Source organism: Euleptes europaea, chromosome 5 (genome assembly GCF_029931775.1).
Source record: "Euleptes europaea isolate rEulEur1 chromosome 5, rEulEur1.hap1, whole genome shotgun sequence".
Taxonomy (NCBI): domain Eukaryota; kingdom Metazoa; phylum Chordata; class Lepidosauria; order Squamata; family Sphaerodactylidae; genus Euleptes; species Euleptes europaea.
In genome coordinates this window covers 102,574,291-102,600,662 of record NC_079316.1, presented here as the reverse complement: position 1 = coordinate 102,600,662, position 26,372 = coordinate 102,574,291, and the positions used below count along the sequence as shown (strand labels likewise).

The window sequence follows — 26,372 nt, the reverse complement described above, 5'->3', positions numbered from 1 at the left end:
AGGAAGAAAAAAGACAATTTTCATACAAAATGGATAAGTTGAAAATAATTTCAGTAAATGTGAATGCTCTGAATTCCCCCTCTAAGCGCATCATTTTAAAAAATCATTTAAAGAAGCAAAAAAATAGATATATTATGTGTACAAGAAACTTGTATTTAAAAAGAATATATACATATATTAACATGTAAAAAGCTATGTAAAGTATATATAGCTTGAGCACCAAATAAAAAAAGGACTTGCAATATGAATCAATAATTTGAGCTTGGAAGTACTTGAAGAATTAAAAGACCAGAAGGGAAAATATTTGGTATATTGCCAGAGGGTCAAATATGGTCATTGGCATCAAAATATGCTCCCAATTATGCTAAAGTTGGTTTTTCATAAATTAATTCCCGGTGTTTGTTTTCTCAAAAGAAATTATGGAAGATTGTTGGTGACTCACATGAGCGTCCGGAGGTGAGGTTGTGGTAATGATGATGTTCTTTGAGGGTGATTAAAGGGGAGGGCTGATCCTGGTTACCAAAAGAGATGTTCTGCCGATGATTTGTCCCTTCTTGCCCGCGGGATCGGCATCAGAATCTCCGGGGAACTTAAAAAAGCTACATCGGAGAGTTCTGGAGATCAAAACCGCATAGGTGACTGCAGGGAATTCCTGCTTCCCTAGTCCACTGATTAGGACCGGGTTGGAGTGTTATTTAACACCCCAATTACAGCATTTCTTGGATTTTCCCTGGAAAGTCCAGGAAACATGGCGATCAGCCCAGCACCCCAGCCGGAAGTCTCCTAAAGTTGGTTTTTCAAAAGAATTTTTTCAACTATTACTAGATTTCCAGGAAGGAGAGATTTTAATTTTTGGAGCTATGAATGGTGTTTTAGACACAAAAAGGACAGATCTAAAGATGTTGGAAGGGGAGAACTACCCAAAAATGTATTTCAGTATATGGAAATGTTAGAACTGAAGGATGCCTAGAGAACATTACATCTGAATAAAAAAGTTTCACATACTTCTCAGACGGACATCAATCTTACTCAAGAATTTATAAGTGCTGGATTTCAAAAGCATTAATTAAAGGTGTAGAAAAAGTAGAAATTCAGCCAAGGACCTTAGCAGACCATAATCCAATTGAACTAAGTTGGAAAACATGAAAAAAAAGAGAGAAAGAAGATGGAGAATGAATTATACACTACTACTACAAGATGAAGTCATGCAGAAATGCAAGAAAGATCTGTCTGAATAGTTCAAAATCAATAACACAGCTGGAATTGCCGCAACAACAGTCTGGGAAGCAAGTAAGGCCCTGTTGGCAATAGCTGCAAAAAAGGAAAAAGGAAAAGAAGAGCTTATAATGGGAATAACAGACAGAATGAAATAGTTGGAACAGGAACGTAAAGCCAATTTAAACAAACTGAAGGAGTTAAAAAAAACTAAAGAATCAAGTGGACTTGTTAGAGGCAGAAGAAATGCAGGAAAAAAAATTGAAAGGAAAGAGAAAAAAGGACGATACCAGGGATTACAAAAGGAAATCAAATTATGCATGCAAAAAAATGAACAAATAAAGAACTTTTTCTCAAATCTATACAAAAATTATTTATAGAAAGCATGAAAGAATATCTAGCAGAAATATCAGTCAAGAAATTTACACTGGAACATAGAAGAATTTTAAACCAAACAAAAACAATACAAGAAATTAATTACACTATAAAAAACTGAAAAAGGACAAAGCACCTGGACCCGACGGACTAACAGCAACATATGATAAATGCTTTGAAGAAATTCTAGCAATACCTCTACAAAAGGTAATGAATGAAATACAATGGAGGAGAAATATCCCACCTATGTGGTAAGAAGCGTATATTACATTAATATATAATGACCCAGCAGCACTGCAGTTGTACAGACCGATTTTGTTGTTAAATGTGGATTATAAAATCTTTACAACAATCATGGCAGAAATACTAAAAAAATGTATATCAGAACTAATGCATGAAAATCAGAAAGGATTTGTGCCTCAAAGATATATGAAAGACTACATTACCGTATATACTCGTGTATAAGCCGACCCGAGTATAAGCCGAGGCACCTAATTTCACCTCAAAAAATGGGGAAAAATGATTGACTCGTGTATAAGCCGAGGGTGGGAAATGCAGCAGCTACTGGTGAATGTCAAAATAAAAATAGATACCAATAAAATCACATTACTTGAGGCATCAGTAGGTTAAATGTTTTTGAATATTTATTTCAAAGAAAAACAGTAAGTAAGTGGAAAAGAGGGTCAACAAAACCAATATGGTATCAACAATAACGTTAAAAGTGCAAAAACCTTAGCTCAATCAGCAACCAAGCTAAAACACAAGAGTTAAAATCCCTCAAAACTGGATTCCTCCTCATCATCTGTATGTCCAAACAGAGCTTCAGCTGTAGCTGGTGTGAGGGTATCAGCATAGACATTGTCATCTCTGAGTTCACAGTCATCATCATCATCACTGCTGTCGTCCTCATACAAAGCGCAGTCTTCACTGCCATCCATAGCATTACTAATGCCACATTTCTTGAAGGCGCGTTGCACCATGTCCTCTGGAATCTCTTCCCATGCATCACGAACCCACTTTGCTATTAATTCTATGTCGGGCTTCATCAGATTTCCAACTTTTGTCAGTCGGGCTTGACCAGATGACATCCATTCATGCCACATCTTTCGCACACGGTCCTTGAAAGGTTTATTTAAACACACATCTAGGGGCTGCAATACAGATGTAAGCCCACCTGGAATAACAGCCAAAGTAACTTTAGAAGACTTTGCTAATTTTTTTATGTCATCAGATGTGTGGCCTCTGAACATATCCCAAACTAGCAGTGATGGTTTCTTCTTTAAGGCTGCTCCTGGTCGTCCGTTCCAAATTTCTTCAAGCCATTTTTTTGTTCCGTCTTCATCCATCCAGCCTTTAACATGTGCGCGAACTGTAATCCGTGGTGGGAATTTGACCTTTTTAGGCAAGGTCTTTCTTTTGAAAATAATGTCAGGGCGCAGCTTAGTTCCGTTAGCTAAACATGACAGAACGACTGTGAAATGGTTTTTTTCATTTCCTGTGGTTCTGAGTAAAATTGTTTTTTCTCCCAAACTTGCCACAGTTCTGTTGCTTGGAAGATCAAAGGTCATAGGTGTTTCATCCATATTCCCAATATCTCCCAGGTCATAGTTATGGATCCTTCTTTGTTTTATGATGAATGAATGGAATGACATCACTTTTTCCTCAAGGTCTTTTGGCAACTTCTGTGATATCTTGGTTCTTTGCCGCAAACATAGGTCAAACCTATTCATGAAGCGGGTACACCATCCAGCTGATGCAACAAAATTTTCAATGCCTGGTGCTTTTAATTTGTCGTCTTTAGCCATTTGAAGGGCACGTAAGCGAATTTCCATGCGTGTTACGCAGTAACCATTTTGACGACGCTCCATAACCCAGTTATGCAATTCAGTCTCTAGAGCCCCATATGAAGTTGTTAAACCACGTCGAGCTTTTTTTGCCTTTGGAATCTTTTCCAAGTCAGCTTTCATTTTCCGCCACTCCCTCACTTGTTTTTCATCAACGCAAAATTCCCTACTTGCAATACTGTTATTGCTTTCTTCTGCTCTTGCCACAACCTTAAGTTTGAAACCAGCTTCATATGACCTGCGTTTTTGTTTTGGTCCAGGATTACCGGTAGAAGTACTGGGCTCCATTTGTATGAGGATAAGAAAAAGTTCTAAAATTAAACAGGGAAATTAAAGGAAAGTCAGTAAAAGAGTTTGCTACCAGCATCCAAATCCCAATAATTCTTGTTCCGGATGACTAGAGAACAGAATTACTTTCATGTTGCACTTGAGCATTTGGCTGTCTTGTTCTTTAAGGCAGTTCCTCAACTGTTATTCTGACAATTATGGCGATGCTAAACAGCATACTAGAACTACGGTACCGTACTTCTCTTAAGATTTTCAGGGACCCAATAATGGAACAAAACATTTGTGGTTTGCCTTTTTAAAAATCATCACAAGATTGAGAGCAAGTGTGGTGTGATGGTGAAGAGCGGTGGACTCTAATCTGGACAGCCAGGTTTGATTCCCTGCTTCTCCACAGGAGCAGCAGACTCAGATCTGGACAGCCAGGTTTGATTCCCTGCTTCTCCACAGGAGCAGCAGACTCAGATCTGGAGAGCCAGCTTTGATTCCCTGCTCATCCCCAGGAGCAGCAGACTCAGATCTGGAGAGGCAGCTTTGATTCCCTGCTTCTCCACAGGAGCAGCAGACTCAGATCTGGACAGCCAGCTTTTATTCCCTGCTTCTCAGGAGCAGCAGACTCAGATCTGGACAGCCAGCTTTTATTCCCTGCTTCTCCACATGAGCAGCAGACTCAGGAGAGCCAGCTTTGATTCCCTGCTCATCCACAGGAGCAGCAGACTCAGATCTGGAGAGGCAGCTTTGATTCCCTGCTTCTCCACAGGAGCAGCAGACCCAGATCTGGAGAGCCAGCTTTGATTCCCTGCTCATCCACATGAGCAGCAGACTCAGATCTGGAGAGGCAGCTTTGATTCCCTGCGTCTCAGGAGCAGCAGACTCAGATCTGGACAGCCAGCTTTGATTCCCTGCTTCTCCACATGAGCAGCAGACTCAGATCTGGAGAGGCAGCTTTGATTCCCTGCTTCTCCACAGGAGCAGCAGACCCAGATCTGGAGAGCCAGCTTTGATTCCCTGCTCATCCACATGAGCAGCAGACTCAGATCTGGAGAGGCAGCTTTGATTCCCTGCTTCTCCACATGAGCAGCAGACTCAGATCTGGAGAGGCAGCTTTGATTCCCTGCTTCTCCACATGAGCAGCAGACTCAGATCTGGAGAGGCAGCTTTGATTCCCTGCTTCTCCACAGGAGCAGCAGACTCAGATCTGGAGAGGCAGCTTTGATTCCCCACCCCTACACGTGAAGCTTGCTGGGTGACTTTGGGCTAGTCACAGTTCTCTACAAACTCTCTCAGTCTCACCTACCTCGCAGTGTGTATGTTATGAGGAGAAGAAGGGGAAACGATTGTAAGCCGGGTTGATTCTCTTTAAAAGGTGCGAAGGAGAAGCTGGAGAAGGGGCGGTGGTGGGCAGTGTGGAGGAGGAGCTGAAACAGGCGCAGCCAGAGAAGGGGCGGTGGTGGTCAGCGTGGAGGAGGGGCCGAAACAGGCGCGGCCGGAGAAGGGGCGGGGGTGGTCAGCGTGGAGGAGGGGCCGAAACAGGCGCGGCCGGAGAAGGGGCGGGGGTGGTCAGCGTGGAGGAGGGGCCGAAACAGGCGCGGCTGGAGAAGAGGCGATGGTGGCCGGAGGAGGGGCCGAAGGAGCCTGGGCAGGCCGCGCCGCTCGCGGGGCCGCTTCCACGCCGCCCGCTTGAGCCGCGGCCGGGGAGAAAGCGGCGCCGGCAGCCAGCGCTCAGGAGGAGGCTGCACCCGCCTGGCCGCGCCGCTCGCGGGGCCGCTTCCACGCCGCCCGCCCGAGCCGCGGCTGGGGAAGGAGCCGCGCCGGCGCCCAGCACATGGCGGGAGGCCGCACCCGCCTGGCCACGCCGCCCGCTTGAGCCGCGGCCGGGGAAAGAGCCGCGCCGGCAGCCAGCGCTCAGGAGGAGGCTGCACCCGCCGCGCCGCGCCGCTCGCGGGGCCGCTTCCACGCCGCCCGCCCGAGCCGCGGCTGAGGAAGGAGCCGCGCCGGCGCCCAGCACATGGCGGGAGGCCGCACCCGCCTGGCCACGCCGCCCGCTTGAGCCGCGGCCGGGGAAAGAGCCGCGCCGGCAGCCAGCGCTCAGGAGGAGGCTGCACCCGCCTGGCCGCGCCGCTCGCGGGGCCGCTTCCACGCCGCCCGCCCGAGCCGCGGCTGAGGAAGGAGCCCCGCCGGCGCCCAGCACATGGCGGGAGGCCGCACCCGCCTGGCCACGCCGCCCGCTTGAGCCGCGGCCGGGGAAAGAGCCGCGCCGGCAGCCAGCGCTCAGGAGGAGGCTGCACCCGCCTGGCCGCGCCGCTCGCGGGGCCGCTTCCACGCCGCCCGCCCGAGCCGCGGCTGGGGAAGGAGCCGCGCTGGCGGCTCCTTCAGCCTCCTCCTCCGTGCTGGCCGCGGCTTCGGCAGGCGGCGTGGAGGCGGCCCCCCGAGCAGCGCGGCCTGCTTGTTATTGTTAGTTGCTGCTCTGGAGCAGCAAGAAGTCGGGCGGCGGGTCGCTGCTGCCGCCGCCGCGGGACATGCTGGGCAAGGAGAGGGGAGGAGGAGGTAAGTTTCCACCTGAAATTTCCCCTTAGTGGTACCTCTCCCCCGGGGTGACTCGTGTATAAGCCGAGGGCTAATTTTTCACCCCTTTTTGGGGGTTGAAAAACTCGGCTTATACACGAGTATATACGGTAGATACGTAATAAATGCAATAGAATATGTGAGAAGAAAAAGAGATAAAACCGCATTTATATTTTTAGAAACAGAAAAAGCTTTTGCCAACGTATCTTGGTCATTCCTTAAGACAGTGCTCCAAAATATGAGCTGTGGAATAGAATTTTTGAAATGGATCCAAAGTATTTACACTAAACAGCAAGCAAGAATTCTAATAAATGGGAACATGACAGAGAAGACTGAGACAGCAAAATGGACAATTGCAAGGCTGTCCAATATCACCTATTTTATTTAGTCTAGGAATGGAAATATTAGCTACAAAAATTAGGCAAGATAAGAGGATTTGCAGAAGAAGAGTATAAAATGAAAAGTTACGCAGACAAACATCTCTGAATATAAAATGAACCGAAAGAAGACCAAAGTGATGCTGACATCAGCAACAAAAACAGCAGAGGAAATAGAAAAAATAAGATTGTGATATAACCAGAAAAATAATAAAATATTTAGCAATTTATCTAATAGGACAAAACAATACCCTTTTTAAGGACAGCTACCAAAAAGCCTATACATTTGCAAAGATGGGAAAGTTAAGAATTTCGTGGTTAGGAAGAATTTCCGCAATTAAAATGAATATACTACCAAAGCTAACTTTATTTCAAATGTTACCTATCTATATAGAAGAAAAAACTTTAAAAGAATGGCAGAGAATGATCAATAATTTCATCAGGAGTGGAAAAAAGCCAAGAGTAAGATTCAAAATATTACAAGATGAAAGAAAGAGAGGTGGTTTAGCAGTACCAAATATAAAGAAGAGGAAGAGTTGGTTTTTGTACCCCTATTTTCTGTACTAAAAGGAGTCTCAAGCTGGTTTACAATTGCCTTGCCTTCCCCTCCCCACAACCGACACCTTATGAGGTAGGTGGGACTGAGAGAGTTCAGAGAGAACTGTGACTAGCACCAGGTCACCCAGCAGGCTTCATGTGTAGGAGTGGGGAAACCAACCCGGTTCACCAGATTAGAGTCCACCGCTCCTAATCACTACACCACACTGGCTGCTGCACTAGTTTGGTAGATGGACTGGATTATTGATCCCAACCAAAGGACAGTAAAATGGGAAACAACAGATGCAAAGAAGGTATGCATAATTATGTATGGATTAAGAAATCATTAAGGACAATTCAAATCCAAGATGGGCAACATGTTCTGAGAGATGGTTTACGAAGAATACGGTATCAGTGCAGATGTAAAATAAGTCCTTCAATATCGCCATTGATATTTCCAGTTGATGCTTACTGTGAAAGAAGCCTAAGAAGGATAAAAACAGAGTTGCACTTACCTGTAACTGTTGTTCATCAAGTGGTCTTCTGTGCAGGCACGCATGGGACTGCGCTTGCGCAGGCCAGCCGCGGAGAACTGACTAGAAAGCTTTTAGGAGCTTCAGAACGCCTGGAGCGCTCCCCCTCCCCTCCGTCCCAGGCCGAGAGCGAGCCGGCTTCCCGCCCAACGGTCATGTGACGGAGGGAGGAGAGGCGTTCCCCCTCAGTTCTCCCTTCGCCGCCGTGGAAGACCACCATAGCCACCAAGCAGTAGCCCACAGCGGGGAAAGGAGGGAGGGATGCATGCCTGCACAGAAGACCACTCGATGAACAGCAGTTACAGGTAAGTGCAACTCTGTTTTTCATCTTCGTGGCTTCTGTGCAGTCCCGCATGGGAGAATAGCAAGCTCACCTACCATGGAGGTGGGTGTGGGCTTGTCACCTAATTAAAAGACAACTCTCACAAACAGCTGTTTCCTCCCTGGAGACCACATCTACAGGGCAATGCCAGAGGTATGTGGATCGAAGGACCAGGTTGCCACTTTAGAGAAGCCTCAGAAATCTGTCATGGCAAGGAAAACAGCGAAAGAGACATGAGCCCTGTTGCAAAAGGCCTCCATATGGAGTGGACAGCATAGTTCAGCATTGCTATAAACACCATCGGGAAACCGTTTCCAAAGAAGCTGCTGGTTCAGCCTTCCATGCACTAGACCAATAGGTTGTTTAGGTGCTGCATGGAACCTGAAGGACATGGTCTTCAGGCACTTGATTGCATGAAGAGATTGCTTAGTTAGCGACTGAGGATTTAGAAGAAAACAGGTTCGGCAACGGGACCTTACCCAAGGTCGAACTTCAATCTAGGTAATACTACCTTAACCTGATGAAAAGTGATCACAGACCAATAATTTAAACAGGTGGCAGAGAAGGAAGGGGCTATACCCTGATCAGCTAGTCTTCTTGAGAAAGTACCCGAAATCCTCATCAAAAGTAATCTACAGATTGGGAACACAAAACATTGTGGTCAATAGGGACCTATGAGCATCACTGGTGTCCTGGGTCTGTGAAGCCAGGGAACAAAAATGCAGCATTAAAATAAATGTGATCAGTGAAACTGGAGAATCTCTCCGACGGCCTCATGGCATCCAGTGTTCCGTAGGAAGCAGGGACATATTGCATCTGCACTTGAGATAATAGGACTCTACCTGGGAAAAAACCATTCCCTTAAAAAGGGAAAGCAGGGAACATAGAGTGAGGGATTACTTGTGGGTTGATGAAACCTGTCAGCTTGGGAAATCTGAGAGAGTAGGCTTCTCTCACCACCTGGACGTCCAGGAAGGAAACGTTGTGCTGTTAGGTCCTTTGCCACAACCGGAAAAACCTGGGACAGCAGGACAGGGAACTCTCCCTCATGCTATAGATATTTACATTGCCATGCTATATACACTCATAGCAGTGGCTGAAAAAAGGTACAAAATGGTACTGGATTGTCCTGACTTCCAGAAGAATAATGTGATTTCATGAAGGAAAACATTCAGGTAAACACCCTTGCACAAGTGCTTGTGAGAACCTTAGTACTGGAGAGAACACAGCACAGTTCTGGATATAGGTGGTATTAGAATAGTTGCCCTGTCAGACAGGATCTGCACCACTAGTCTGGGAAGGAGCAGGAACCAAAGCGATATGCAATAGAACCAACCGTAGTAGGGGACGATGACTGGAAACATATATATTTGTTTGTTTGTTTGTTTGCCTTTGGTAAGGTATGTTTTTTAATGTCCTCTTGAAAACCCTTGTTTTGTAAATTCAGGTACCAGAGGTCTAATGTTCTTAGACTGATGATCCACAATACACACAGAGGAGTATTCCCCAGTCTCAGAACCAAGTTGAACCAACAACCAATTAGTTGTTGGTCTTGTTTTTGTTTTTTAATTTTTATTTTATTTTATTTTGAAGCCTGTAGGTAGATACCCTAGGATATAGACCAGTAACAATGGTGATCAAAATTATTTCTTTTAAGAACTGATCTACATTTGCACATAAATCGTGCAGCTAAAGGGACAGAAAAACCATGGGCCCTTGAGTTGTTAAGGTCTCGAAGAAAAAACATTCAAAGTAGCAAAAAGAATGCTATCCTTTGAGTAGTGAGCAATTGGGATTACACAAATTCAACTAGCAAATCCAACGACACATAGGGCTGACAAGGTTAGAGACAGGCAAACCTGCAGGACTGGTAAAATGAATTGTCCAATAGCCAATAATCCAATTACGGATCAACAGCACCACCTGCTGACAGGAGGAAAGCAAGTGCAACAAGCCTGTAACATACTGTAACATACAATTAAGATAATTGTCCTTAGATTCAGGACTACAACCAAAAAGGCTCCCAGGCAACTGAGGAAGGACATCTGAAAAGGGAAGTATCCTGAAATGTGGGCACCTGTGGATCCATATTAAGGAGTCTGAGGTCCAGTCGGGGTCCCTTATCAGCATTTTCCTTTATCCAAGATAAAAATAGATTAAAATTTGCGTGTTCCTAAATAAAGGGGTTTATTTGCATTGCAATATAGAGATCTCAGCTGCAATGAACTCAATATGGAGGGAACCCAGTGCCTTGGATGGTTAAGAGCACCATTCAGCATTTAGCATAAATCTACCCAGGAGTTATGCATTTATTATCCTGTAGTCATGCCTGTTTGTCCCTGTATGAAAAGTCCTTGGGAAGTCAAACACCCTGTGAATTGGGGACGTCTCCCCTTATGCTGGATAAACGCAATATGTACAAGACTTATCAGTGTACATAATTTGCTTAGGCTAATTACAGCCCTAACATTGAAAAGTGTTCTTAATGGGAGATTCAGTGCTCCTGCCCAGAGTCAAAGTGGGCAGCCCCAGCAACCCCCGGATAAAAATGGGAACCTGACCCATATTAAGATAGAAGTGTCCCAGCAACTAGCAACTGGGTGAGGGATACTGTAAGAGGAATCAAGCATCCTCTTTTAGCTTTATATAGATTTCCCACCTTCTAGGGAAAAGAAGCCAAATGTATACCATATTGGTTTCGCATAACACAACTCCTTGTCAGATCCGACTTCGAATCTGAGGGAGATCATAAAATCTTCCAAGCCTATGCCATCCAGATTAAGTATTCTAAATAGAGCTGAATGACCCCATGGGTGAGACAGGCAGGAACCCAGATGGGTTACACATGAGAGGAAGCGTATTATGAGCCCTCGCTCCTTGACGCCAAGGTGACCATGTAAATTGACTTCGAGGTCGGTGGGAAGACACTTGTCACAGAGGGGATGAGTGTCTATACACCCATGGGGATATATGTATTCCCGCAGGAGCATCCCACGGAGAGGCTCAGGGAACATAAGGGGGGGACGGGACGGAACATGGCTGAGAAGCCTTCTCCACATGCTGGACAATGCTTCAGCCCAAGCTTGCTTACCCCACTAGCGACGGCGATGCCTGACGTCGAGGGAAGCGGGGGGGGGGGGAGCTGCAACGCTGAGATTCCTCCCCTTCTCCGAACAGATGCCGCAGCAACAGACAGCTGGCATGGAGGCAAACTCGAACCCGCTCATCTCGGCATCGAGGAGGAATCGGTGTATGACATCGACAAGAGCCAGGTGGCTGTTGTGTTGGTGCGTCAGAGGTGAGCCAACGTCGAGGCTTTTACACCCTGAGGAGTAGGTGTTCCCACCTCCTTGGAATTGCTCGACCTCGAGACCTCTCTCTGCACGTCATGCACCTTACCTTACCTTACCTTACCTTAGGGGACTGATCCCCTAGTGCTGTAGACTAGCAGGCTTTCCACGGAACCTGTTGACGTCGAGACATCATCCATGCATGTCATGGGGTCCAGAGCCCCTAGCACCACAGTAAAACGGCTTTCCACGCAGCCTGTCGACTCATCCATGCACATCGTAAGGGACGGAACACCGAGCCCCTAGTGCAACCATACAGTGGCTTTTCTCAGCCTGTCGACTTCAAGGTCTCATCCATGAACATCGTAAGGGACGGAACACCGAGCCCCTAGTGCAACCATACAGTGGCTTTTCTCAGCCTGTCGACTTCAAGGTCTCATCCATGCACATCGTAAGGGACGGAACACCGAGCCCCTAGTGCAACCATACAGTGGCTTTTCTCAGCCTGTCGACTTCAAGGTCTCATCCATGCACATCGTAAGGGACGGAACACCGAGCCCTTAGTGCAACCATACAGTGGCTTTTCTCAGCCTGTCGACTTCAAGGTCTCATCCATGCACATCGTAAGGGACGGAACACCGAGCCCCTAGTGCAACCATACAGTGGCTTTTCTCAGCCTGTCGACTTCAAGGTCTCATCCATGCACATCGTAAGGGACGGAACACCGAGCCCCTAGTGCAACCATACAGTGGCTTTTCTCAGCCTGTCGACTTCAAGGTCTCATCCATGCACATCGTAAGGGACGGAACACCGAGCCCCTAGTGCAACCATACAGTGGCTTTTCTCAGCCTGTCGACTTCAAGGTCTCATCCATGCACATCGTAAGGGATGGAACACCGAGCCCCTAGTGCAACCATACAGTGGCTTTTCTCAGAGCCTGTCGACTTCGAGGTCTCATCTATGCACTTCATAGGGGACAGAACCCCTAGTGCTGCAGCATATCCAGTCCTTATCACAGCCTTTGGGTTGAGACCTCTTTCCACACACGTCGTGGAGATAACCTAAGCATTAGTAAAGCCGGATTTCCTCACAGACCTTCGAACTGGAGAAACACAGCCTGAATGACTTGTAAAAATGAAAAAGAGACAAGATTAAAACAAGTATCTGAAACAAAACCGACCATTAATTAGTGGCATACTTATTCTGCATTTGGCAGAATTGTCAAAGAAAGTGATATTGGCAAAACAGACATCAAATGCTGAAAGAAAAGAATTTCTGAGGTAGAAGAAAAGACACAAGTCTCTCAAATAGAACAAGCATTATTAATTTGTACCATACTATTGTACATTTGGCAAATTTGTTAAATAAAGCCACATTGACAAAAGAAAAGAAATCAAATCCTGAAGAGAAGACCTTTCTAAGTGAAAGAAAAAACATAAGTCTCTTATACAGAACATAATCATCGTTATTTTGTGCTATAATCCTTTCATATTTGGCACATTTGGTACATCAAACCATATTGGCAAAAAGGAAATCAAATCCTGAAGAGAATTTTTTTTTTTGAAGTAAAAGAAAAAGCACAAATCTCTCAAACGTAACAACAGTCATTATTTTGTGCCATACTATTTCTACATTTGGCACAGTTGTTAAATAAGATTATATTGGCAAAAAAGAAATAAAATCCTGAAGAGAAATTTTCTCTGAGGTAACAGAAAAGACGCTCTGAAACAAAGCTAGTGCTCTCTCCACGGCGGCGAAGAGAGAACTGAGGGGGAGCGCCCCTCCTCCCTCCGTCACATGACCGTTGGGCGGGAAGCCGGCTCGCTCTCGGCCTGGGACGGAGGGGAGGGGGAGCGCTCCAGGCGTTCTGAAGCTCCTAAAAGCTTTCTAGTCAGTTCTCCGCGGCTGGCCTGCGCAAGCGCAGTCCCATGCGGGACTGAACAGAAGCCACGAAGATGAACTGACCTCTTAACCTATTAAAGAAGGAAAGAATATCCAATGGCTCTTGTATTGTCAAATGGTGGCAAGATAAACCGTGCATTCCTGAAGGGGGGCCCAAGGCACCATAGGAGCCAGTGTGACTCCACCAGGCATCTGTGCCACATTGCACCATAACAGTGAGTCAAAGTGATATAGAAACATAAGGAAATAAATGTTAACAAGAAATGCATGTGCAACAGTGGCAATTGTCTGGTTTCTTCCTGCTGTTTTAAAACAGATCCTTCTAGAATTAACTTGCATGAGCAACTCTGCAAAGTTTACACTGTAGTTTATTTATGTATTTGTTTAGCAACAAGAAGATAAATGAGAAAAAATTCTTTGTGACACATTGTTAACAGTCTGTCATTCAAATGCCATGTTAGCCTGATTATTAAAAGCATCTGGCTCAAATTCATTTCTCTTTTAATTAAATTTGGGAATGAATGATGTACTGCTGTCTCACTAAACAAAGATCACTATGGAAGGCAAATATTATGTTCTAGTAACCACATAAATGACTACCCAAGTGTTCTAGACCAACCTTTATTGTTATATCTGTAGCCCAAGAGAGATCCTTGGGGATTGCATCCTTTCCCCAAGGGATATCCCCTGCCAAACTGTAGGCGGATCAGTGAGAATGTCTCCATTTTGCTGGCAGAACCAGACAAGACAGAGGTGATGCTTGTCAGGAAGGGTGATGTTTTAGAGGGACTGGAGCAAAGTTGTCATTTGCAAAGCAGGGGTGCTCACAAACCCAACCTTGCTGCTTGGAAAGGCCAAGGGTGCCTTCTATCATGTGCATCCGACTCTCAGCCTTCCTAGATTCAGCAGATCCGGGCATGCAGATCTATGCTTTTGTAACCTTGTGGTTGGGCTACTGCAAAGCATTCTACATCGGGCTGCCCTCGAAGACAACCCAGACACTTCAGTGGGTTCAGAATGAGTTATTCTCAGGAGCTACCCAACGGGAACATCTCTCGCCCACCTTAAAACATCCATGCAGGATACCAGTTTGTTTTCAAGTTCAATTCAGTGTGCTGGTTATGACTTTTAAAGCCCTCAGCTTAAGACGTGCATATGTAATGAGCTGTCTCCTTCCAAACATCCCCGTGTGCCAAATGAAATCCTCAGCCTGCCACCTGCTGGCAGTTTTTCCACTTCTGGTGGGCCGCCTGCCATCAACCAGTACCTGTGCCTTCACCACTGTTACTCTCACTCTGTGGGAAAGGTTCCCTGAGCAGGTGTGTGTGTGCGTGCGTGCGTGGGAGGGGGGGGTGTCAGAAATGTTTAGGAAGCACTATGAAGCCAGATTAAAATGTTTTTAATTATGATTTGTAAGTCACCTTGAGCTGCAATAAACAAATATATTAGTTTAAATGCATAAAGAACAAATATATTTGCAAGGCAACCGCCAAAAAACAGGCAAATGTGACAGAGCAGTTAAAGAGACCTGCTCATCCCCACTGACCGGCACTGCTCCTTCACTTCCTTTTTGGTCAATTTGCTCATGTCTTGGACAAAACCACCAAAAGCTGAGAAATAGCATTTTCTTTCTTGTATTTAGGGACGTCTGAGATGACAATATCTGAGAACCGTTCTGCTACGCAAATCTCTTAAGGAACGCTGACCGCTCCTTCCCCCAAATACCTTGTTGATCGCACCAATCTAGCCAACAACGTCCGTTTTTCTTCACTGGTGAATTTCATGACGCCCGGAGTCTCAAATTTCTGACGAATCCAATCACATTGCTCCACATCATTGATAAACATAAACTCCAGGCCAATGTGTTGACAGTATGTATTCTAGAAAGCATAAAAGACTCATTTTAAACTATGAGCCCTATGAGAAAGGCAGGGCAGCTAAAATAGATTATAAATCAGAGGAAGATTATTGTTTCATGCTTATAAGGTAACATTCCAAGGAACTAACATCTCCTAAGAGCACAGATATAATGCTACCCCCACACTAACCAGAAGCAAGCTATGGAACCACACACCCCATCACATGCCCTTCCTTTCCTGCACTCAAATTCCACCACCCCACTCTCAAGTTTCTGAAAACTATCTAGGATCATAAAGAGATTTACGACAATGTTCAGTAATTGTCAAACATAAATGCCAAACTATGGTTAAAAAGCAGAGGGAATCACAGTATAAAAGGAAAGGGAATTTATGATCCCATGACCTGCTCCTGAAGGTTACGTACGGATCGCATTACATCTTAGGCCCTCAGAATAAATCCACCATTTCTTTTGAAAAACCTTGAATTTGAGAACACACACAAATATGCACCACACTATAATGCAATGCAACTCCAGATACAGGCAGTGCACTTCAGCAAAGGACTCTTGTATACCATGGCTTGAAAATGTTCTTGTTTCGAGATCTGGATTAAGTATTTGCTGCCTGTCAGGGCTGGCACTACTACACATGGCGGACCACCTTTCTTTATATTCTTAAGTACTCCAGGGAGATTTCCATAATCCAAAGAGTATTTTGGAGCAATGCTCCTTGTGGTCGATGGAGGGGACTTCAAGTGTGCTTTGAGTAATGAATGTCCTGTCTTGAAAACAGATCTCCTTACATGGTCAATGCCTACATTAGCATTATAATGAACATGTAATGGCTTCCTTGCCTTTTTTATTTGGAGGCAGTTAGAAGATAAAAAAATTAAGGAACACTTTAATATTGCGGAACTCGGGAGCATGAATACTGGAAAATGGAATCATTGAATCCAGCTTGGGAGAAAAGTGCTCCATAAAACCAATCTCTGCACCTACCTCCAATCGCCTGATAATCTCTCGTAAAGAAAGCATAGACTCATTTCCTCCTATAAAGGTGGTTGTGGGCAACCGGAACACTTTGTCCAGGTCAGATTCATATAGGCCATAAAATCCTGTGGTATATCCATTGAGAGCAACATGGCAGGAAGGGGAAAAAAACATTTATCATACAAGTCACACAGACAATTCTTTGTATGCAAGGTAAAACAAAGAAACACCTATTAATTTCAAGACAAATAGGAGGAAGAAGTTTTATTACATCGTTTGAGCCTAAAAGCAAAAACACTCACTCATTACTTACCTGGCGATATCTGCAAACCTGAGGACAAGTTTTTCAAGGCGTATCAGGAGAATGCAAGCTAATGCACCTCCCGATAAGCCATTAAAAAGAAGCATTTTTGATCAAATACTGAAGGCACACGACACAAACATGCTCTTGAATCTCTGCCACCCTTTCCCTCTATATTTCATAGTATCTTCACGACCTATTTTTTGTATTACTCTGTTAGCATTTTGAAGTCAGTAACAGTCATGTTGTTCATACCCTATTGATATATATATGTTGAATCCTCAAAATAAACCCTTTTAAAGTTTTCGCTGGCGGTGGTGGAAAGTGCCATCATGTCACAGCTGACTTATGGCGACCCCGTGGAGTTTTCAAGGCAAGAGATGTTCAGAGGTGGTTTGCTGTTGCCTGCCTTTGCGTAGCAACCATGGACTTCCTTGGTATTCTCCCATCCAAGTACTAACCAGGGCCAACCCTGCTTAGCTTCTGGGATCTGGCAAGATCAGACTAGTCTGGGGCAGGCTAGCCTGGTGAATCTACTTCAGTGCAAACAGATGCTCTACCACTGAGCCATGGCCCAGCCCCCTTAATTTTTGCTATGTTAGGCTACATTGTTTTTATAAGAATAAAATGGTCCTTGCTTGTATTCCTTCGTCCAAGTCTACACGTTATTTATACACACACACACGTATAAACAAACTTTAAACAATTTATCAAAAATTAACACACAGAGGATGATGTCATTAAAGAATAGTTGTCTGACACTCTGCAAAGCTGAATGTTCTCTCTCGCTTGTAATGCTGCCTGATGCATTCAGTCATGAGACATTCCCCTCACTGTGGTTATTAATTTATCAGAAAGGATTTGGGGGAAAAACCTCACCTAGTTTATCAATAGTAGTGATTAAATCCGATGGAACAAATGAATCCAAATCTGCATCCAAGATTCCTAAGGGGTCCAACTGAGCCACATGATGTCCACGGATCTGAACAGGGTTAAGTGGGTAAGAAGGGCAGTAGGAAAGGCAAAGAAGAAAACATCATGCTAACAAAGTCAGTCAAGGGGGAGAGCTTACCAACGTTTTGCACCCGAGAGACAGATCACTCAACGAATACTCAAAGGAAACTTCATTAATCCTGAGAGGGTCAAGCTGACTTTTGTAGTGCCGGACAAACTAAAAATAAGAAGTGCCATCACTGGATATGAGAACCATGATAAGTCTTATCTTACATAGGTTTATAAGTTAAAGTTATTGTCTTCACTACCTATGCAGTTTTAAGCAGGGATTCTACCTTTCTAAATTCTGTGGTCTAGGACTGTTAGAAAATGGAATTTTTAGAAAATACAGGCCTATGTATTGTATTTTAGACACTACATATTTCAGAACAGCATTGGGAATCTTTTCACATAACTGCTCTTCAACATACAGAAAAATCTGAACAAGTCTCTAAAGCACAACACATGTTCAATATGTTCTGTTTTCTAGAACAACCACAACTAAAGAAAGGCATGAAAATCCTCCCCTGGTCTCTCGCTTCTTGAAATGTCTTTGTAGTATTGTCAGGCCTAGCCTGGGCGATGGACAGACAATGCCAGGCATGGTCTGACAGAGAATGTTGTGCTTTCACCAGGTGCTGCCCAAGGTCAGCCTCACCAACGGTCGACTGCCAACTATGTATTGTGACTCTGAACTTCGTGGGAACTTATTCCGGTGGGAGGGGGGTTGCCATGGTTTCCTGTGTTATTCTGTGTTCTTTCATTTATACCCAGCACCAAGCTTTTAGTTCTCATAAGTGCCATCTTGATTCCTAGATACTGTTAACCTGTGGATTCTCCAATAAATCAACTCTCTTTTGGACTACTTGTCTGTGGATGTTGTTTATGGGATTGTCTTGGGGCAAGTGCTTACAAGTATGCAGGGTGAAAATACTGGAAGAGGTATCAAATGTTTCCTGCATCCTCTGAGGTTCCTTGTCAGGAATCCCTCAATGGAAAGATCAGATACGACAGGCAAACATCCCTGGAGGATAGCTCACTTACTGATACTACTCTTCCCTTGTACAATACTGCTCAGGAGAGTAGTTCTCAGTCAATAAGGATCAACAGAAAATCTGGATGTGTTTGAGCAGGGCCCTGTGCGAGCTATATCCCTTAGAAATGCCACCAAATACTCGGCAACAAACAGGTTCTCTTCATCAGGAAAGCTGATATGGAAAGCAATCTCCAAACATAGAAAGCATTAAAAAAATGCTTTCATAAGAGGGGGAATCCCTTTTTCACAAATGCTGATACACTGTTGGGGGGGAGGAGCCATCAGGCACCGAAGTTCATTTAAGAGTACGCTAAATTCCTTTTAAAATAAAGCAATAATGTACTAGGTGTAGGTGTCGTAGACCAGCCCGAGTTGTCCTCCTCCTCTGAGGAAGAGGAATGGGAACCTGGGCGCGGTCCTCCAAGACCACAGTGGAACAGCAGGAGCAGGCATTAGAGCCACCAGGACCCATGATAGGAGATGAGGGCTGCTCTTTCTGGCAGCAAACAGAGCAGCAGAAGAAACAGTAGCAAGAGCAGCAGGACTCCTCGCCTGCAAGTTCTCCCAAGCCAGCTGAGAAGCAGAGAATCAAGGCCTGGCTTCAATTAAGAGAAAGAAGGCAAATTGCCAGGTGGGCCTTGAGAGAGAGAAAGGAGACAATTAAGCCTGATCAGGACAGAGTGGAAGAAGCTGGAACTGATAGGCTAATAAAAGGCCAGGCAGTTTGCCAGAGCTCTCGTGGGTTCAATACATGTTGAAGGCCACTGACTGAGAAACACACAGGAGCGCCAAGCAACTGTAGCTATCTCAGTTCACCCTGGCGTGCAAGCTGACATCTGATCTGATAAACAAGGAGGTTGTGCTGGTAAGTGCCTCTCTTCCTTTACTTGCTAATTACCTTAGTCTAGCCCGGTCCACAGGAAGAGAAAAGCCTGTGTCAGGCTCTGGTCGGCACAAAACTCCCATTGCTGTTGTTAAAACCAGAGGCCAAGCCTCCGGCCTGGTTCCTGCCTGCACACTACACTCCTGCCGGAGTACGACAGTAGGATAGTTAAGAATATGACAAGATTCCTGCTGAATCAGACCAGTGGTCCATCTAGCACCCTGCATCACACAGTTAACCTGAAGGGCTAACTATCAGGGCACGGAAGCCAAGTAATGTACCACCCTAACTGGCATAAGATGCTTCCAGCCTCCCATAAACCTTCAAAGAATCACAGGGGAAGGAGTGAAAATGGACTTAAAGGAAGTGCATCCTCTCCCAGGATGCTACTAAATTTTTGATGACTCCTTTGTTTTCATTCAAAAACCCCAGTTTCTTCCCACTCAGAACAAGACTGCGATCATCTGGTTTCCTGACTCCATTATCAAAATGTGTATGCCGTTAAAATTGACACATGCTGTTCAGGATTTTTGTGTCAAAACAGCGGTAGTGGAGCATTAATGCCACACAACAAACTGAGAATACTAATTGCAGAAATGGATGAAATGAAAAAGATCTGGGACCAGTTAGCTCCCCTGACATCGCTCCAGCAAAAGCGATGAAGAGAGAGTCTCCCTTCAGCACTAATAAACAGGAAGGAGAGAACTGGCATTGGCAAATGTGTGCCTTCTGTGTCCTCCAAGTCCAATGCTCCTCTGCCCAGGATATGAAGGGGAGTGCCCCTTTCATAGAATGGATTTGATTTTATGAGGCCCCCTCCCACCCTTCAGGAGTGGAAGGGCTGTCCTCTATCCACAAAAACGTTGGGGGAGGGGCAGTGCTTGTAGGACACATACCACAGATTACAGATCTTCCAATGCCAGTTTCCCCTCAGGATGAAGGAAAGCTAGTGGCCTATAAGTGAAGATATCACACATGCATACCCCCCATCCGGGTTTTTGAGACTGTGGGGGGGGGGAGGACAGACAGAGGTAACTTTGATACCCGCAGTTTTCTGCAAGGATAGAGGACTCTCTGCCTCCTCCCCAATCTTGGACCCAGAGAAGAAGGTTGCAGGACTAATCTTCCACAGGTCTCATCATAATTCCATAGCAAGGCAAGGGAAGATGATTGTAAGTCGGTTTGATTCTTCCTTAAGTGGTAGAGAAAGTCGGCATATAGAAAACCAACTCTTCTTCTGTCAATAAAGTCCAAATTCTGACAGAGGCAGGCTTCTGTCCCATTAGAAATCCTGCAGTACATTGATCATCATAAATTTCATATGAATAGAAAAATCAACACATCTGTATCAGGATGGTATTCCTACACACAGTGGGGGGAAACCACAAGCTGTAGCTGTGAGCTGTGGCTCATGAAAGCTGCCGGAAATTTTGTTAGTCTTTAAGGTGCTACTGGACTCTTGCACTTTTCTACTGTTATAATACTGAGGAAATTGATGGTAATTTACTTACAGGGAACTTACTTGATATGCTCTGATTAATGACTGAACAGCCAAGTGGTCTTCAACGAGTTTTTCAGTTTTACCCAGAGACTTAGTCAGCCCATGGCTTTGGATAAGCGATGTTTGGCCACCTGCAAGGTCTGGTAACTGAGTCTGAAAGGCTTGCCCAGAAACAGTGCCAGCAGCAGCATTTCGAAAAAATAAATCCCAAGACTAGACAAGAAGGCAGAAAGGAGAAAGAAGGGGGGGGGAGGCATGTGAAAAACTTTTAGACAGGTAAAAATATTTTCTTCTAAAAAACAAATATAAATAATGAATTCAATCCCCTCATTCCCTCACCACCACCCCACACTCCTGTTATCTACCTATCAACCTAATCTTCATCCCCTCGTAAGTGCTGGATTTTGTCGCTGAACCTACTGCAGGACTCTTCGAGTTTTAACAATATGGGCATATGTCGCTTTATTGAGCTTCCTAGATACTGTCTTTTTTTACAGTCAGCAGCCGTCAACATCGAGGCAAAGCGCTTAATCAGCAAAAAGATCACGACTTCCTGAAGGCTCAAATGATGGTTAGCATTTTTAGCAATAAAGTATTTTTAAATTAAGGTGTGAGCATTGTCTTTCTAGACATGCTATTTCACACTTAATAGACTACAGTATAGTATAAACATATTTTTTATATGCACTGGGAAACCAAAAAAATTGTGTGCCTCCCTCCAACTGCCCCTGAACTTTTACCACTGTTTGGCATCATGTGACAGATGGTAATCATGGATAACAATCTCAAGAGTATCTGGTCCCAAAAGATAGGTTGAGAGTGGGGTTGCCAGGTCCCTCTTTGCCAATGGCGGGAGGTTTTTGGGGTGCAGCCTGAGGAGGGCGGGGTTTGGGGAGGGGAAGGACTTCAATGCCATACAGTCCAATTGCCAGAGCGGCCATTTTCTCCAGGTAAACTGGTCTCTAGCAGCTGGAGGTCAGTAGTAATAGCGGGAGATCTTCAGCTAGTACCTGGAGGTTGGCAACCCTAGTTGAGAGTGTCATTGCTCGACCAGTATGCACACGTGCCGTTTTATTAGTCTTTGTGGGCGCTCAAAAAGTTTTCAATTTTGAAATATTTTGGATATCGGATTTCCAGATAAGGGATACTCAACCTGTAATGTTTTAGTGGCAAACCCTAATTCATTGCACTCCTGAGAGTTTAAGTTTCTGTCTATTATCACTATTAGGTCATAAGGTTTTTTGCTTTAAAAAAAAAAAAGTAAAAAAAAAAGTTAAAAAAAAAAAGTTAAAAAAAAAAAGTAAAAACATCAAGGAAGTCATTATACAATCACGGTAGGCCGGTTGTATACTGGAAAACATGGCAACTGTTATGTAGTCAATAGCCAACCAAGCAGTTTTGCAATTAATCTTGTGATAGCAATAACTAAGCCCTGTCAAGCCTCTTGCCAATGATCTATAGCCCTGACACCATTCTATGAACAGAAATAATGACACCTTTCTCAGGGCTTGTGTCATTTCACTCCCACAGCTGTTTTAGATGCTACTTTGCACTACTGGAGCAAAGGATTACTCGGGAGGCAAAAGGAAAGGGAAAAGTGTTTCTTAGAAAAAGCTAACCCAAAAGGATGAATTAGGAGAATGGCTGTTTCTAGGTGATGTCTTGCTGATTGCTTTTGGGAGACACTGTTGAATCCTGAACATGTTTATTCAGAAGTTGCACTTTGTAGCTTAAATAAAAGTTACCCTGGCCAGAAAATGTAGCTATTCTTAGAAAATGTTCACTTTGGAAGGATAACATACCATAGTATGCACTAAAACAGCCCCTTCCAACATTTTGCCATACATGCTTGGTCTGTTGAAACTAAGAGCACAATCCCGGGGGGGGGGGTAGTTGGGGTGGGCCCGGGGATGGTGCAGCCGCACCGCCTCCTGAGCAGTTTGCTGCCTTAGTGCAGCAAGCTGGAAATGAAATTTTCTAAAAACCCTGTGAAACGGATCCATTCAGTTTCATGGGGCTACGCCACCCTTTTTGCCAGAGCTGGTTTGCACAAGGAAAACGGGGCGTTCCCAGGGAGAAAAGGCTCAGAGAGTTGACTAAAGTCAGCCCTGCCCCCAGGAACGTCCCTTTGGCGCCGGTGTGAGTCCTTGCTCTGGGGAAACACTGTCATTGCAGCTGTGCCAGCGCCCATGTGTGGCACTGCCGTGTGGCTCTCTGGCACCAGCGTAAGTGGCCCTGTGACAGGGTTAGTGCCACTTTAGCCATGCATGGGTCACATCGGCTCCTAACCCCCTTTGCCCCCCCCCCTTGTGGATTGCTCTGCCTGTCTGTAATCCTACGCACATGAAGGGTGAGGCACAGAACTTTTTTTTTCTGGCACTTGCATGCACAACATTACAATGCTAAAGCTACTTGGCCTCATTACACCAACACTGCCAGCAATTTGGTCTGGTAAACAGAACCCTGCACAGGTAAAGATTTTTTTTTCAGGAAGGTATTTGAATAATAGGAATGGGGTTGTGGTCAAACAAGAGGGTGTTCAGGAAGGTGTTTTTATAATGTTAACAGGGTTCTAGCTTTAATGTTTCATGAAACGTTTAGGCACCTTTTTTTCTTGCACTGTTAATTTATGTATTGTTTTAATTGCCGGGTTTTTTTTAATTGTGCAATCTTGTTTTATTGCATTGTTTTTATTGTATTGTTTTATTGCATCATCTTTCAATTCTGTAACACACCTTGAGTCTCAGTGAGAAAGGCGGACTATAAATTAAATAAATAAATGTTTAATGCCATGTTTAAAGTAGGTCGTATTTAGAAGTAAGCCATACTGAATTCAGCAAGAATTGTTTTCAAATTAGCATGCATAGGCTGTAAGTATGTTTGCTATCGTAGGTCGTTTATGCATAGAAGTTTTACCTGAGGTTCGTTGCTCGCTGGACCCACACTTTCCTATTGGGAATCTCTGCACCAGCAGTCTCCAAGCTCAAATCAAGTCTCGCCCCTTTAAATGCTGCCTTGTAATTGGCTTACTGTGAGAGAAAATCCCTCCCAAAATCGAATTGCTTCATAAAAAAAGCATTTTAAGAACAAAAAACTGAGCAATGTGAAATGGGGAGGGTGAGAAATCCAAGCCTTGGTTTTAAAACGCTTTTCTTCTCTTCAGAAAGAGCTCCGAGGAAGCAGGAAGCATTTGAATCCTCGCCTCTTTACACACTGCTTTGGGAGAGAAACCAAGCTCTTTGCCTTATGCATGGGGATTTCACCCGAGCTGAACTCAGGGGAGAGGGAAGAATTGGGTTAAAAGAGGAACTGGAAGTCCAGGGATTTGCGAGGGCTGGCAGAAAGGTCATCTCTAGTGGATAGAAAACTCATGCATAACTCCAAGGAACAACCAGACAGACTGGGGGCAAACGTGAGTGAAAGTACCCATGCATAAACGACCATTCTCAATATTGTCGAAGGCTTTCACGGTCAGAGTTCATTGGTTCTTGTAGGTTAAGTGTGTATTACTCTTCCTACACACTTGACACTGAGAGACACTGTCCTTCAGTGTTACTCCTCTGAAGATGCCTGCCACAGCTGCTGGCGAAACATCAGGAAAGAAAATACCAAGACCACGGTCACACAGCCCGGATAACCTACAAGAACCAATGACCATTCTCAATGTTTGTGGGAAAATACAACACATGCTGCCCCAAAAGGAAGTGGTGGAAAGTGCAAAAGTGCACAAGGAAGTCCAAAAGAAAGTGGTGGAAACTGACTTATGGCTACTCCAGAGTTTTCAAGGCAAGAGATGAGTAGAAATTGTTTGCCATTGCCTGGCTCTGCGAGGAGACCTTGGTATTCCTTTGGAGGTTCCCCATCTAAATACTAACCAGGGCCAACCCTGTTTACCTTCTGAGAATTGACAAGATTGGGCTAGCCTGGTCTATCCAGGTCAGAGCATGCATTCATTGAAAACATTACATAGCTCATATTGGCCAGATTTTATGTATTGATGTACATGGTGTACAGCTAACCGGACTCCCTATTCCATTGGGGCATAATCATGGTCACTGTACTGAATTGCAAGAAATCTAAAGCAGCCAAGAGGTCACTTGTGCACCAGAGCACTCATATATATAACACAGCTAGAGTTTAGGGGGAGTGCAATCACTCTCAAAAAATGAACCACAATAGCGCAGGTACAATAGCTGCCTGTACACAAATGCTCGCAAAATCCAACTAAATTTTGGTCCAGAAGGTATATGACAAAAGATTTAGCTATATCTATTTTATCATGACCTGACCATTTTTTTTATCATCTGGCCCATTTCCTTTGCTTTGCCAAGCTCCTTCATCTTTTTCTCCAAGTCTGACTGTTACTTGACTTCGTATGCAGGTTCCTTTTAACCAAGAGGACAAGGTGGAAACCTATGTACCTATTTTTTCAATAAGTCTAGTAACCTGGGTTCAGTGGAAAAAAAAACACTTGCTCATCAATGAAACCGTAAGTGATTTCAAGCCTTGCTTTTGACGACTTGGAATGCAGCAGTTTTCATTTGAATTCTATTTTGACAAAGCAGTGGATCTCCAAGGTCTCAGGCAGAAGTTTTCCCCAGCCCTTGTACTTAAGATATTTTTGAAGGAAGGGACAAGAAGTTGCTGTTGGACCCCCTTCATGAAAAGTATGTGGTCCCTCTGACTTATGGTCCCTCTTTATAGCTAACGGTTGTTAGAAACCATCTTTCACCCAGCCCAAACGTAAATGGACACTGGGCAATTTCTCCCATACATGGTTTGGTTGGCTCTGTGCTGGAGTACCGGTAGGTTTGCCAACTTCCAGGTAGTAGAAGGAGATCTCCTGCTAATTCAACTGATCTCCAGCAGACAGAGATCAGATCCCCTGGAGAAAATGGCCGCTTTGCCAATTGGACTCTATGGAATTGAAGTCCCTCCCCTCCCCAAACCCTGCCCTCTTCAGGCTCTGCCCCCAAAATCTCCCGCCGGTTGAGAAGAGGGACCTGGCAACCCTAAGTACTGGTCTCTGAAATAAGGGAAAGTTCTTGTTTTGACCACATAGCATGCATACCAAATTTCAGGTATCTAGGAGAGCAATAGTCTGATGACTTGAGTAATCTCGTATTGTATATTTAGCATTTACCTTGTGAACACTTTTTGGATTTTCGAGCCATGCATAATACATTTCGTCAACATAACTTGAATTACTTCCACTCAAGGCTCCAGGTGAAACGTAATTCCGACATGGCAGAAATGCTTTTGTGTTTACATTTTTCTTTGCCAACGAATAAATGCCATTCAGTTTCAGGGTAGTAGCAATCAGCCGCAAGTGACTCATATTTGTTCACAGATCAGAGCCTACTGAAAACATAAAAAATGAATTGGAAAAACTGCCAACACTTGATAGGTATACTGCAATTAAAAGCTTTCTTAACAGATTTCATACTTAGAACCTAGTTCTAGTGGCAGAAAGCCAATTTTTGAGAAATCCTTACCAGTGAAAGTCATTTATTCTAATGCGAATTACTGATACATGGCTTCCTGCATAGCAACATTAAGGATAAA

At 44.5% G+C, this 26,372-nt stretch overlaps 1 protein-coding gene across 1 annotated transcript in view; it reads right to left on the bottom strand.

Moving 5' to 3' along the window:
• OGDHL (oxoglutarate dehydrogenase L) overlaps positions 1-26,161 on the bottom strand; it is a 109,514-nt gene extending 83,353 nt beyond the window's left edge. The window contains exons 1-5 of the mRNA XM_056849386.1: positions 25,951-26,161; positions 20,829-21,020; positions 17,274-17,376; positions 16,103-16,218; positions 14,971-15,125 (exon numbers count right to left, since the gene is read on the bottom strand). Coding sequence (XP_056705364.1) covers positions 14,971-15,125; positions 16,103-16,218; positions 17,274-17,376; positions 20,829-21,020; positions 25,951-26,145 — 761 coding nt within the window. The 5' untranslated portion in view covers positions 26,146-26,161. The remainder of the gene's footprint in view (positions 1-14,970; positions 15,126-16,102; positions 16,219-17,273; positions 17,377-20,828; positions 21,021-25,950) is intronic.
• Positions 26,162-26,372: the final 211 nt, after the last annotated feature.